Below are 14,457 nucleotides of genomic sequence, written 5' to 3'. Positions count from 1 at the left end.
CAATTCTTTCTGCAGCGAGGTGATATGTTGGCGATACCCTGCTTCAGTTGCACTGCTGCTTTTTGAACCAGCTGTAGCTACCTCCACTGTCAGAGACAGAAAACCTCTGAGTTGTTAGGAATCACAAGTGGAGAGAGCACAATTGTGCCCAGTCCTGCTTTCAGCAGACCCATGGGCATCTGGCTGACCACTGTGAGAACAGGATGGTGGAACAGCTGGGCCATTGGCCTGATCCAGCAGAGGTCGCCTTATATTCTTACGGTGCCAAGGCACAGGATCAGCTTTTCCCCATGATCTGAGTGGAGGAGCATTGCACTGTTTGCTGGGGCTCCCAAGGAAAAGCAAGCATTTCCTGTTCCCCGGTTTGGCATGAAAACCCAAATAAATTCTCAAATAAATGAGCAGACGTTGCCCTTTTCTAACGTCACATTTATCTGAAAAGAGCACAAAAGGAAATTCTCACCGGTGGGCTCATAAGTTCAGAATAGTTTGAGAGGAAGCTTCTGCAGTGTAATAATATGAGAGCCATTTTGCCATTCATCTGGAAAGACCATTCCAAAAGGCCCTTGGGGGTCTAGCTCAGCCAGAGCTGGGTTTATTTTTTTGGGGGGGGGGGGATTACTAGACATCAACCTTCTAGATGCTCATAGTTTTACAACCCCGGTGGAACTCAACCCAAGACTAAGGTAGTTTACAATGGCTGCTGGGAGGAGATGTCAGCACTGATTGAGTGGCCTGTCGTTTGGTCAGGCACCAGGGTTTCAGAGCGGACTCCTTCACAACCCACAGAAATATTCCTCCCTGGAGTTGTAAAACAAGCACAAAAGAGTCAATCCACCTTAAAACCATGCTCCCGGAAGCAAGGCACATAAACATTTAAATGGCTGGCAGATTTTCCCCAGCCCCAGAACAAGTTAAGTGAACTTGGGACAGTGACAAGTAGTTCCTGCAGATGACTGGAAACAGATCCCTGTTCTGTTAAAAACAGATGCCCCACCTTATTTGTGCAGGGTAGCCCCATGGAAAGCGTTCAAGATTTGGATGCTTATGGAAACCCCAACTGCCAAACCTTTTCAGGCCTAACCGAGTGAGCTCCCTGGAACCAAGTTTACTCCCCTCTGAGAGAGACGGGAATGTGATCTATTACTAGGGTTGTCTCACATAGAAATGTTGGTCAAACAACTGCAGCAGGAGTTTGAGGTGGTGTAGATGCCATATGTTTAAACACCACCACCCCAAAAAAGAATCCTGGGAACTGTAGTTTCCTAAGGATGATGGGAATTGTTGCTCTGTGAACTCATGCTTTCTTCAAGTGCCCATCATAGCCGACCTCTTTGGAAGAGGTATTTCCTCCTAAGCCAGAGAAACAGAGGAAACAGAGTAGCTCCTTTAAAATATAAAACAGAGACTTGTGGCACCTTAAAGACTGACAGATTGATTATGGTGTAAGCTTTGCTGTTGTCTCTGGGGCAAGGGACTAACATGCCTACCCCTCTGGAAATTCATTTAAGATGGTGTCTGCTGCCTGCAGCTTTAATAAGTATTTGTACTAATTACTTAGTGCACTTGTGTGTGTTGATCAAAATGCATCATGTCTGGGCTGGGCCATGAGGAGAAGTCAGAGATAAATAAGTAATAAAACAACTTTTTAGAACTAAGGTGTTATTGAAATAAAGTTGTTAGGAATATCGAGGGGGTTGTTATATAGCACAAGCTTTTCTTTGGTAACAGAGCTGGTATAGCACAGTGGGGAGGAGAGCCTGGCTGGGATTCCAGTCTGTGAGTTCAAATCCCCGCTCATGTCTCCTGGGTGTCAAGGGCCAGCTAAAGATCCCCCCCACAGGGAGTGGCTCAGGCGTTATGCGCCCTGCCACCTGTGCAACCGTGGGCAAGCTGCATAGTCCCAAGGACCCCAGTTGCCCCCCAGCTGGCAGTTGCGGACAAGGAAGGGGCTGGCTTGTGCAGCTGTGGCAAGCTGAGCAGGCCCTAGCCAGCTGGGGAAGACTAGCCTCAGAGGGAGGCAATGGGAAATCCCTCTTCATAGGGTAGCCATCAGTCGGGATCGACTTGAAGGCAGCCCATTTCCATTTTTTCCCCCTTTGGTAGAACCACAGGGCTGATGTTTCAGATAATAATGCACACACATGTCCTTCCTCAGTGAGGTTTATATTGTGTGGTGATGTGCTTTGAATGCAGATCATGATGCACAAAGTGAGCCAGTTGCAGATAATAATATGAATACAATGAACAATAATGATTCACATTTGCATTACTCTTGGAGAATGGTTTGTATGGAGACTGCAGTGTGCAGGAGTGGCTCCGATTTGAATCAAACTGCAGTCTGTGCTGTCAAATGGATGGCCTGATGTGCACTTCAGCTGACTGTAGGTGACCATACTCATGCTATGTGCCACAGGGTTTCAAGCCTGACTGCTGCTGCTTTGCATTCCGTGTTTTTGAATGGGGAATGTAATGTGCAGTTAAGCCAATCACAGATACCCAGGTAAGCATGTGGTGTGTGGCAATGTTGTAGACTTTGCTTTTTGCAGATGTGTTCTGTACATACAACTTGGGTGAGCTGAAAGGTGGAAATAAAGGGATAGGTTCTTCAGACTGGGGGAGGAATTTGGTTCGGTTCGTATTTTAACACTACCTGGCTCATACTTCCCAAAACAATATGCAGGCTGAACGCAACTATCTTTCAAAATCCATATTTCTCTGAACTTTGCCATTATTATTTTTTCAATTATTACATTTATATCCCGCTTTTCCTCCAAGAAGCTCATGGTAGCATATACGGTTCTTGTCCTCCTGATTTTATCTTCACAACAACCCTGTGAAATAGGTGAGGCTGAGAAGCAGTGGCTGGCCAGCAGTTACCCAGTGAACTTCATGGCTGAGGGGAGATTCGAACTCTGGTCTCCCGGGTCTTAATCAGACACTTTAAGCACTACACCACAGTGACTGCAGTTCTCTAGCCAAGTGGTGTGTGTGAAAATTCATATACTAGGCTACATTGTGCACAAAAATGTATGTTAGAGAAAACAACATAGAAAACCACTTGCAAATTGCTTGCAAAGTCATGTGCGTTATACTAGGCAAAACCACATTTAAAAATGTAAGTTGGGGAAAAGTACACTACAATGCTGCTGAAATTTCAAATGGACTTTCTGAAAAAATTGCAAACTGATCTGAAAATGCAGAGAAGCGAAAAATAAGAAACTGAGAGAAACCGAAATGGATGGATCTGTCCATCCCTAAAGGTTGTGTCCACCCCATGGGAAATGGAGAAATGAGGGGGAAATCAATCAATCATTTTGGCAACAGAGAGACACCCCAGCAAATTTGCTCTATGGCATGTGTGGGGACCCCATGGCTCTCCAAATGCTGCCAAACTACAACTCCCGTCAGGCCCAGGAAGCAAGGCCAATTACCAGGGCTGATGGGAATTGTAGTTCAGCAGCATCTGGAGGGATACAGGTTTTCCACCCCTGCTCGACAGGGTTCTATCCAACTAAATCTACTCAGAATAGACCCATTTAAATAAACAGACTGGAGTTAGTCATTTCAATGGGTCTCCTCTGAGTAGGACTAACATTGGAGACAGCCCGGTGAATACAACTCTCTGTCTCAGGCCTTGAAGATAAATGAAGTTCATACTGTACATGGTTACATATTTTTGGCACCCGGCTGTCACAACATTGCAAAAACACTTTCTTCACTTGGCTGTGCAGCCTTCTTGGCCTCGTCAGCCCAAAGGAGAAACGTTTACCTTTCTACTAGCACCAAGAATTTGGCATTGCTGAGGAAGACGGATAAACACTGCCTCTGCACAGACGCCACTAGCACTGTTTCACAGGAGGGGAGAGTGGACGGCCTGATCTGCATGCACCATGCTGATCTTACAGGGTGTCTGGCTGTTAGAACAACCACCCTTTGACTTGTAGTAAAATTAGCACATTCACATGGAAAGCCCCAAGGAAGAATGAGCGATGAAGGCCCACTATTTCAAGTCTTGGCTATAATTGTTTTTTATGTTCCTCCTGTCCAGTAGTGTAGTGGCAAATTCAGAAGTGCAGGGTCCATTTATGACAGCATGCCACGCCCCCTCCCAGCCATACCCCTATCTAAGACTACACAATAAAATTGTATTCAGTGCCTTACTTTGTTTAGAGTTCTGTTGAGCAATGAATGCAGGATGAGCGTACGTCTTTTTGAGGTTCAGCAAAAAGAAGACAATGACAGCTTCCAGAACATTCTTCTCAGTGACTAACACCCCCCTTTCATGCTGATTGGCTCGTAGGATGCTGAAGACATAAGGACCCTCCTGGGACCCTGCTCCTATAAAAGTAAGGGGCCTATCACCCCCCGTTCCCATCTATAAAGAAGAGGAATATATTTTCTGAGGAAAATGAAGGGGGGGGGAAAGCATCTGGATACAGAAGTGAGAAGCCAGAGAGGACCAGCAGCTGTTCTCCAAGGTCTTAACTCAGAAAGAGGACTTTCCTGTTACCTGCTCCCAGATTCTTTTAATACGAGAAGTGGGGGGGGATTGAAACTGGGACCTTCTGCTTGCTAAACATATGCTCTGTCAACGAGGTATGGTCCCTCCCAAGGTTCATTGCATGGTGCCTTAGCGTCCCTAGGTGTTGCGTTCATACATGTATGGGCAAGAGGCATTCTCCGCTCAGAGGTTTAACTTCTGTAGAATTTGGGAAATGAACCCTGAAGAATGACAGCCTCCAAAAAGGCAAAAACTGAACTGCTTGGGTAGAGATGGTTTTTCCATGAGACAAGATGAGATGCAGGGCAGCCGCTTACACGTTGACAAAAAAGAGAAGGCACATATTTGCTAATCCATGTGCATAGAGGCAAATGCAGAAAGAATTATTCTACCGTAAAAAGAACAAGACGTCTCACCATGGTGGAGAACACTGTTACCAGCTGACTTGCGTTCCCTGCTGTCCAAGTGCTCACTATTGACAGGCAACCTCAAGACCCCTGTTCTCCATTCTTATGGCTCTTTATCTTTAAACCTCAGTGGCAAGGAGTGCCTTTTTTCAGCTCCAGCTGGTTCTCCAGCTTTGGCCCCTTTGGGACAGAGAAAATATGGCTACAGTACTCCATGCTCAGGTAACTTCCAGACTGGATTATTACAACGCACTCTACATAGGACTGCCCTTGAAGACGACTCAGAAACTGGTCCAAAATGCAGCCGTCAGATTACTGCCAGGAGTTCCCTTTAGAACTCATACAACCTCTGCTTTAAAACAGCTGTACTGGTTGTCAGTTTGTTTCTGGGCACAGTTCAAGGTGCTCACGTTGTTATTTAAAGCCCTAAACAACTTAGGGCCCAAATATCTGAAAGACCACCTCCTTCCCTACAGACCATCTTGGGTGTTGAGTTCAGCAGAGGGGGCCCTTTTGGTAGTTCTGCAATCCTTGGAAGCTCAGGGGGGGGGCCCGGGAGTCGGCATTCTCTGTGGTAGCCCCTAGGCTACGGAACTCCCTGGCAACTTCATTGTACAACTTTTGGTGAATGCTGAAGATACACCTGTTTACCTTGGCCCTCGACACCTGAGATGTATATTTTTAGAACTCACCTTATTTTCTGTGACGTTGTTTAGGTTGCTTTTAGCTGTTTTAATTATGTGTTTTAAAATTGTTATAACCCACCCTGGGACCTCTGGGTGAAGGGTGGGTAAATTATTATTATTATTATTATTATTATTAATAATAATAATAATGATATGATGATGATGATGATGATGATGATGATAAAACAACTGGACAGGCTGGACTGCCCTTGGAATAAAGGACTCCTTCAAAGAGAGGGCTGTTATCCAATAGCTCTTCAAATAGAGGACTGTCCTCTGTAACATAGGACACATGGCCCACCCTAATGAGATATCCTCAAGAGATCATGAATGTGCATAACTCTCCCCCAAACTGAAATGGCCTTCATAGTGCTTACCTCTGACCTGTGTGTGTGGAACCATTAGCCCTCCAGAAGTTGCTGAACGACAACTCCCATCAGCCCTAGAAGGCATGACCAATGGTGAGGAATGATGGGAATTGTAGGTCAGCAACATCTGGAGGGCCAAAGATCCCTCACATCTGTACTGACGGTATTGTGCCCTCAATGTATACACCTCAAACACTGCAGTTTAAGCAGATAATACAATGTTGGTGTGTGGAGCCTTGCTTGTTCTGTCAAACTAAAATAATTTCTGAGAAAAATGAACAAAAATTGCATTTGGGTGCAATAGGAAACCAGTTCTCAGACATTTTTGACATGCCCTGTGTCTCTGAGGCTAAAAGTATTCCTAGTATTACAGTGGCGTGCTTCGCCTGGATGAAAAACAGTGTTTTAAAAGTAAAATTGGCCGGATTCCTCACTAAATTGTCGTTGCTATTCCTCTGTTGAGAGACGTCTTCTCCTCTAAAACATTGTGCCATCTAAATTGGATGTTGAAGGCAAAAAATGTGGGGGAGTTAAGCCACCGGGAAGTGCTTCTCTCTGGAGAAATCTTGCCCGTGCTTAAGGATTCATATATTCCTTACCTCCGTCATTTGGTATAACAAACTGCGGACATTTTTAAATGGTCACGGAGTGAGGCTATCAGGCGGGAAACACTTACAGGTGCCAACTCACAGGCTGTTGACAATAAAAAGTGCCAGACTGTGGGAAGTGATTTCGGGGTCTGATTAGCTGAGGGAAAGATCTCTCAAGCTCCAGGTCCTGAATACGCTTACTAGGAAGTAGAGACAGGAGGATCCGTCAATTTCAGTTCTTTTCATTTGTCATTCTCCCCAATCTCAAATCCAATCTTCCCCATTTCTGTACCTGGACTGGCAACAGGGTTGATGGCCAATCAGTTTTGACGTCTATGTGAAGCTGATTTTAAGTTAAAATGCCCTCGTGGTGCAACTTCCAAGGTTTTGGAATAAAAGGGGACAGAGATTTATTTGCGTCATGTGTCCCCGCATTTAGAAAATGTAGGTGGAGCCACACTGAAGCCAGAACAACAGCAAGTGTGTCTTTACTCTTAGAGTCCTGCTCACTGCTGGATTCCGGGATTTGGCAGTGCTGGGCGGAGGGAGACCTCCATCCTATCCAATCCCCCAGCCCAGCATAAAGGGGGCCTTGGATTGCTCTGCAGCTCTCAGATGGAGAAGAATACAGCTTTAAACATGGCTTTGCCAAAATCCCTCAGCTTCACAACAGAATAAACTAGACTATTGTTGCACCATGGGCATCTCTCCAGCCTCCTTTAAACTCTTCCAGTTTTCCTTTTTACTACTAGTTTTGGATTTTTTGCAGCTGCTTCATAGCCCCAAACCCACAAAATTAACGGCCCTCAAAGTTTTATTTAACTGTCAGTGGATGACGGTAGTCAACCCACAATGCCCAATCTTTTTTCTTTTTTTAATAGATGCTATTTCATTTCTTTCTTCCTCTGAGAGATGTTGGATTTTGAAAGATTTATTGCTATGGCAAAGCACAGGGGCTCCCTCTCATTGGAAGGATCTCCTCCTTTGGCTGAATTTCAGAGCCCTATTTCATTCATAGGTCACAGGCTATGGTCTGAAGGCACATGAGGCCAGCACCCTGCTGAAGCTAAGCAGGGTCAGGCCTGGTCAGTGCCTGGATGGAAGACTGCTTGGGAACCATATGTAAGCCACCTTGGCTTTCCATCATGGAAAAAAAGGTGGGGTATAAATTTAATAAATAATAATAATAATCACATTCTAGGATAATGTTAGGTGAATGAAACTGGCGGGGAAGTGGACGGTGCTGGCTCAATGATCAAATGAGATCTTGAGAAAGATGAACAAAAAAAAGGGTATTCCTTGCTCAAAGAAGAGTTAAGTCTTCTCGTCACAGTCCATGTCCTTGTTTGGATCGCAGAGTGGAAGCTGGCGTCAACAGCGGGGAGAAGAGAATTTCCCCAGTTCAGAGGAAGCTGCCTTATACTGAATCAACCCACAGACAGAAAAACCCAAATTTATGAAAATATATTATATTGTACAGTATAAATCGACTGCCTTCAAGTCAATTCTGACTTATGGTGACCCTGTGAATAGGGTTTTCATGGTAAGTGGTATTCAGAGGTGATTTACCATTGCCTTCCTCTAATTGTACTGTATAGGGAATAATTAATAATAATGATTCTGTTCTTATCCTGGGAAGAATGGGAGAATGTAATTTGGGTCAAAAATCCTCTTTGCATCTCGGTGAACAGCCTATTAGCAAGAAAGCAAGCCGCTCATGCAAAATATTACTTATCGGCTGTTGATGCATATGAAGAAATGGACATATTCCCCAAAGAAGGAATTCCCAAGGACTTAAAATTATTGGGACATAATTGAAAAAAGAACTCCTTGGTCAAAATGGATGCCTTACTGATTGTTCTGTCAAATTCTGCGTACTGCTTACTGTCCTAATTTTATTATTGTTTATTCCCTTTCATATATGTTGCTTCAGTACAATATAGTATCTGTTCACAACTGTGGGCCTTTCTGTTGTCTGTGTGTTGTTACATAGGGACCCTTGTTGCAGATTGTACTTTATACTGAATCAGTCCATCGGTCCATCTAACTCAGTATTGTCTATGCTGATTGGCAACAGCTCTGCAGGATTTTCAGGCTAGCCTCTCTCCCAGTCCCACCTGGAGGTGCCAGGGATTGAATCAGGGCCCTTCCGGATGCAAAACAGATGCTCCAACACTGAACTATTGTTCCAGAAGTCCCCTTTCCACTACTTCCCTCTCCTCCTCCATTCCAACTTACAGAGCTGAAACCAAGGCATGGGGCAAGATATTGCCTCCATCCGTTCCATGTACAAAAACCAAACAGCCTGGCAACCTTACTTCAGTATCCTTCACTGCACCCAACAATAGGCTGGCTAGCTTTGGGGGCGCAGGACAGATTGCATGGCACTTGCAACCAGGGCTCTGCCCACTTTCCAGCCCTCAGTATCTGCTGCCTCAGGCAGTTGTGTCACTCTGCCTAACAGCAGGGCTGGCACTGCCAACTTAACTAGGTAGGCAGGTTTATTGCATTTTATAGACCGTGCCAGTGGAGAACATAAGAACAGAAAGTTGGAGGATTCAGGAGAGGCAAAAGGACGTCTTTGCACAACGCATAAACTATGGAATTTACTCCCACAAGAGGCTGCAATGGCCACCAACTTGGACAAGCATTAAAAAAAAAAAAAAAAAGACTAGGCAAATTCTTGGAGAAAAAACAGCTACATCATGATGGCTGTGTGCTATCTCCAATATTAGCGGCAGTGTGCTTCTGGGTACCATTTGTTGGGGAGCGTGAGTGAGAGAATGCTATTGTATCCGTGTCCTGCTTGTGAACTTCTTTGAGGCATCTGGTTGGCCACTGTGAGAACAGGATGGTGGACCGGTTTTGATATGATTCAGGGTTCTTCTGAGATTAACTGGTTTCAACTCAAGATGCTTATTGTTGGTGTGATCATCTCATAGCTAAGTGGTTCCCAAACTCCCCACCCCACCCCAAACCACTTGAAAACCACTGAGAATCTTGGTGGACCACTTGATAGATTTTATCCGCCTGTTGTCGCAATTGTGCTGCACCGTGCTAGATGCTGTTTGATTTTTAACTTGTGTTACAGACGCGCTGCGGACCACCTGAATGAAGTTCTTGGACAGAGCTTGGAAAAGTTACTTTTTTGAACTACAACTCCCATCAGCCCCAGCCAGCATGGCCACTGGATTGGGCTGATGGGAGTTGTAGTTCAAAAAAGTAACTTTTCCAAGCTCTGTTCTTGGATCACCAGTGGTCCACAGATCACAGTTTGGGAGCCTCTCATAGCTCATGTCACTGGTCAACCTAACTAGGAGAAGTTCTTAAAACAGTTCTGGAAGCAAGAGTACACACACTTTTACTTACAGAGACAAAAAGCAAAACATAAATGCTGGAATCCACTCAGTAGAAAGAAACCTTCTTCTGCCTCCCAGAGTTCTGGCCAATACATGCAAGTGGGTGATTGACAATCTCCCTGGGCATTTTTTTGAAGTTTCTTTTTCGTTTTTTAAATCAATCCTTTTTAGGCAAATTGAATAAATGAAACGGCTTCCATTTAAACATATTAGGTTACATGGATATAGATTTCTGACTGTTATGAATGGTTACTATCCCCCGCCCTCCTCTGAAGTACACATTTCTGAATTATAGCATGAATCATTTTTTAAAGTAAGCATGGAAAGGCAGAAATCTGAGCAATGCTAGATGCAGAAGTCATAAAGTAAAATATGGTTTTGTTTGGTTTTTGCATTTTAAGGAGAGACTACCTAATTTGCATTTCTCATACAGTAGGGCCCCGCTTCCCGGAGCTTCGCTTCCCGGCGTTCTGCTAATGCGGCGGCTTTCATTTTCCATTTTAAAGCTGATTTTTGCTCTTTTGCGACGTTTTGCAACGTTTTTGCGTCATTTTTGCACTCCATTATAGTCTATGGGTTCCGCTTTACGGCGATTTCTGCTTTACGGCGGGGGCCTGGTCCCTATCCGGCCCTACTGTACCAAGACACAAACTGACACACAGCCATCCTTTGAAACTGGCACTTCCCTGGATTTTGTGATGCAGTTCTCCAGTTGAACAACGCATACAAAAATGCATATCTCCAGGGACAGCGTGCACAGAAATGCATACATCACAGAAAACAACATACAAAAATGCATATTGGAGAGCATTGGTTGCAAAAAATGTATGTTAGTCAAAACTGTTTATAAAAATATGTTTGCTAGGAGAGACATTAAAATAATGACTTTTCATGAGGATTTAAACCATAATAAATAATTGCAAATTGCTGCAGGAATGCGGAGAACTGAAATTACGGTTGCAAAAATGAGAAACTGAAACAAACCAAAATGGACAGATTTGCCTACCCACCCTAATAATGTGGGTCCCTTCTTCTGCTGCTCTGTAGGCTGAAGGCTAACAAGGATACACTGCAGAAGTCCAACAAAGTTGTTATGCCTTCCACTTTGCAGGCAGGGACAGTTCACCTACTTTGCACTATCACATGGTGCAGCTCTTCCTGGACTCTACCACTTCCATGTTGTGATAGGGTGGTGACCAGGAGGAGGGGTGGAAAGAAGGGATATTTTAATCCCCCCATTTTTTTTAAAAAAAAAACAAACACTGCATACACACAGAAAAAATGGGCATGTCCAGGAAAAGGCTAAGATGCAGAGCTGGTGCCAGAGGGTAGCCAGGTCAGGCTCTGGTCAAGGACCCCTGAAGGGCCCTTCCTTAGGGTGGGAGGGTAGTGCTCCACGATCTGCGTCAGTGTCAGCTCCTGACCCTGCCATGGATCGCAGAGAGGGAGCTCTCAGGCACGCCCTACAACCTCATAGGCCTGTGACGCTCGCCTGCATGCATCAGCCCCTTAGGGATGCCCCCACTGACATTTTGATTGATGGTAGGCATGCATGCACAGCATGGCCAGCATTCACCAAAGTGGGAGTGGTAGGTGGCACATGTGGGTGGGTGGGTGCTGTGGGCCCGGGGCAGGCTGTTGCCCAAATGCCCAGTCATGCCTGGTGCCGGCCCTGCTAAGATGAACCCATTACCCTGATATGCTAGTTATCTACATGCAGGGATCTCCCCCAGCAAAAAAATAAAAATAGGGGAGCTTTGAAATATGCACACATAGAGAGAGACTGATGTGGCACAGTCCAGCAAAAAATTTCACCACTTTGTTCTACTGATTGTGAAGAACCAGGTGAGGGCTTAGGTGATGGCATGCTTCTGCTGACTGTAGAAGGTCACAAACCAGGATGTTGACCTAGATGGACCGTTGGTCTCATCCAACAGCACTTCATCTCCTTTATAAAGGATTAGTGATACATTCCAGGTGGACAGGCCAATCTGCATGCAGAAGGCAGAAGAGCAAAGAATGGAATCTACGTGTTCAGAGGCTGTCTATCTTACAGTACCAGATGCCGGGAAGGGGGTGGGTTGAGGAAACAATAGGAGGAGTTGGCCATTTTATGTCCTGTTTGTGAGCATCCAAAAGATGGCTTTTTGGTCTGTTCATAAAGGGGGGGGTAGCAATGTTTTAAAATAATGCTGGAAAAAATTTAAGAGTGTAATTATGCTGGGGGAAGGAGTGTTTATTTTTTCCTTTTGTTAATATCCCACTTTTTTCCATCATGGAACCGAAGGCACCATACCTGTGGTTCCCAGGAGGTCTCTCATTCAAAAACTGACCAGACTTGAACCTGCTTAGTTTCAGCAAGGCGGTAGCGTTGTGTGCCTCCAGACCAGTCCATACCCTGAGACAGTTATGCTTAACCTTTTCAAACTCAGGAGCCATCTTCAGCTCAAACATGACTTCAAGGACCCACTCCTCTTTTTAAATCACATATCTGCATGGTGGTAGAGCTGCTGTTGCAACCCACCTTCGATCAGGCTTGATCCACCCGTTGAAGACCACTGATAAGCACAATTTGCCCCAACGTGCCTGACCCGTATGACCCACACGTCTGCATCAAAGTACTAGGTCACTGCGCACGCCTGCCTCTAGTGCAGGGGCGGGGAATCTTTTTCAGCCCAAGGGCCACATCCCCTTGTGGGCAACCTTCTGGGGGCCAGATGACAGCGTTGGGGGACACCCGAGGAAAAACTGGGCAGAGCAACTCTTGCCTTTGCACCGTACAGCCACACAAACGTTGGCGGTTTCAATGCTCCCCGCATCTCTCCATCCTCCTTCCAGACAAGTATTTATTTATTTATTACATTTCTACCCCACCTTTCTTTCAATGATAGAAACCCAAGGCGGCTTACATATGGTTCCCAGGCAGCCTCCCATCCAGGCACTGACCAGACCTGACCCTGCTTAGCTTCAGCAGGGAGCTGGCCTTGTGTGCCTTCAGACCATGGAATGCAGTTCAAGGGCCCATTCCAGCCAGGCAAAAGAACTCCAAGGAGAGATGGCCTGAGGGAGGTGGTATGACCTGTGCAAGGGGCCCCAGGGCCAAAGAGATGCCTGCAGGGCTGCATTTGGCCCCTAGGTTTGAGGTTTTCCACCCATGCTCTAGTGCAGGTGTGGGGAACCTTTAGCCCTCCAGATGGTGCTGAACTACCATCATCCCATGGCATGACCCAGTTTCTTTCAAAGGAGAAGTCAGTAAACCTTACCCGCGCCCCAAAATAAACCGACTGAGCTAACACAAGCAGCCGCCGCCGCACCATGAAAAAGTCACAGCAAGGAAGAAGCCCCGAGCAGATGGAACCAGGAAGTCAAATTGGCCTTTAGCATGATTACCCCCCTTTGGATCAATAGGCTCTGAACACAGAAAAAGCTCTGTAAAATAACTCAGGAAATGAACTTGTCAATGTCACTCCAGGAAAAAAGAAAGAAAGAGAAAAGATGCCATTGGTTCAGCCTTCTTTTATGGGCTCTACTTTATTAAACCTAGCGGTTGCAAATGCGCAATGCTCAGCAATTTAATGTGCTATGCAAAGTTTGAGCCATGCATTTTTATTTTTTTTTAAGAACAAGACAGGGAGGAAAAAACAGTCCCACACACAGTCTGCCTTATTTTCTCTGATTAAAGTATCCAAGTGCGTTGGGAGACCTAAACAATGAGTGATTAGCCTGCAGAATAATAAGGCTCCAATTTATACGTCTCCAAGGACTGCGCCCGACAAATGTCAATTACATCATGGCGCGCTGCGTATTTGCATGCATTTATTTTGCTTCCTGGGTTTGATTGACCTCCTTTCCCTGCAAGGATTTACTATCCAGAAAAAAAAAAAAGGAGGAGGAAAAAGGAGACAGAGGAGGCCGACGGCGAAGCAAGAGCAAAGAAGTGGCGAGCCGTCTTGCCAAACGTTGGTTGCTTTCCTTTCTTTCTTTTTAAGTATAGTGAACAATCATGTTCAAAAGAGACAGGGAAAACAAAACCAGAGGAATCAAAGGGCTGGCATGGTGTGATTAGATGCTGTAGAAAGTAGAAAGAGAAAAGTATGAATAATGAACAGGAACAAAATGGAGGGAATAGAACTAGATTTGTAAAGAATGTAAGCGCTCTGCTGGATAAGACTCAGAGTCCATTGAGTCCAGCATTCCGATGCCCAGCAGTAGCCAATCATGCCTTTGGGAATGCCACAAGCAGGGCAGAAATGCAACAGCCCTGTCTTGCTGCTTGCTGGTTTTGAGAAGTTCACTGCTCTGAACGAAAGGGTCCCATACAGCTTCTACAGCTAATATCTGTTGATAGGGTTTGCATCCCTAAGAGCTTGGATGAGATCTATCTGGGTCGGATCAGATCTATCTAGTCTACCACTTTGCTTCTCTCTGTGGCCAATCAGATGCCTCCAGGAAGCCCACAGGCAGGGTGTGAAGGCAGCAGCCCTCCTTGGCTGTTTGTCTGCAGTGCCTGGCTTTTAGAGGTTCACTGCCTTTGAACATGAGG

General features: G+C 45.4%; 1 protein-coding gene across 5 annotated transcripts in view; it reads right to left on the bottom strand.

Moving 5' to 3' along the window:
- The window catches only part of LOC133371852 (voltage-dependent T-type calcium channel subunit alpha-1H-like), a 229,767-nt gene that overhangs the window by 133,156 nt on the left and 82,154 nt on the right, over positions 1-14,457 (bottom strand). The window contains exon 3 of one of the 5 annotated variants that reach the window (XM_061599739.1): positions 1,303-1,353. The exons of the other annotated variants lie outside the window; for them this stretch is intronic. Coding sequence (XP_061455723.1) covers positions 1,309-1,353 — 45 coding nt within the window. The 3' untranslated portion in view covers positions 1,303-1,308. Of the gene's footprint in view, positions 1-1,302; positions 1,354-14,457 lie in introns of those variants that run through there. 5 annotated transcript variants of the gene reach the window in all.

This window comes from Rhineura floridana, chromosome 17 (assembly GCF_030035675.1).
Source record: "Rhineura floridana isolate rRhiFlo1 chromosome 17, rRhiFlo1.hap2, whole genome shotgun sequence".
Classification (NCBI taxonomy): Eukaryota; Metazoa; Chordata; class Lepidosauria; order Squamata; family Rhineuridae; genus Rhineura; species Rhineura floridana.
This window is presented reverse-complemented; position numbering and strand designations above follow the sequence as displayed.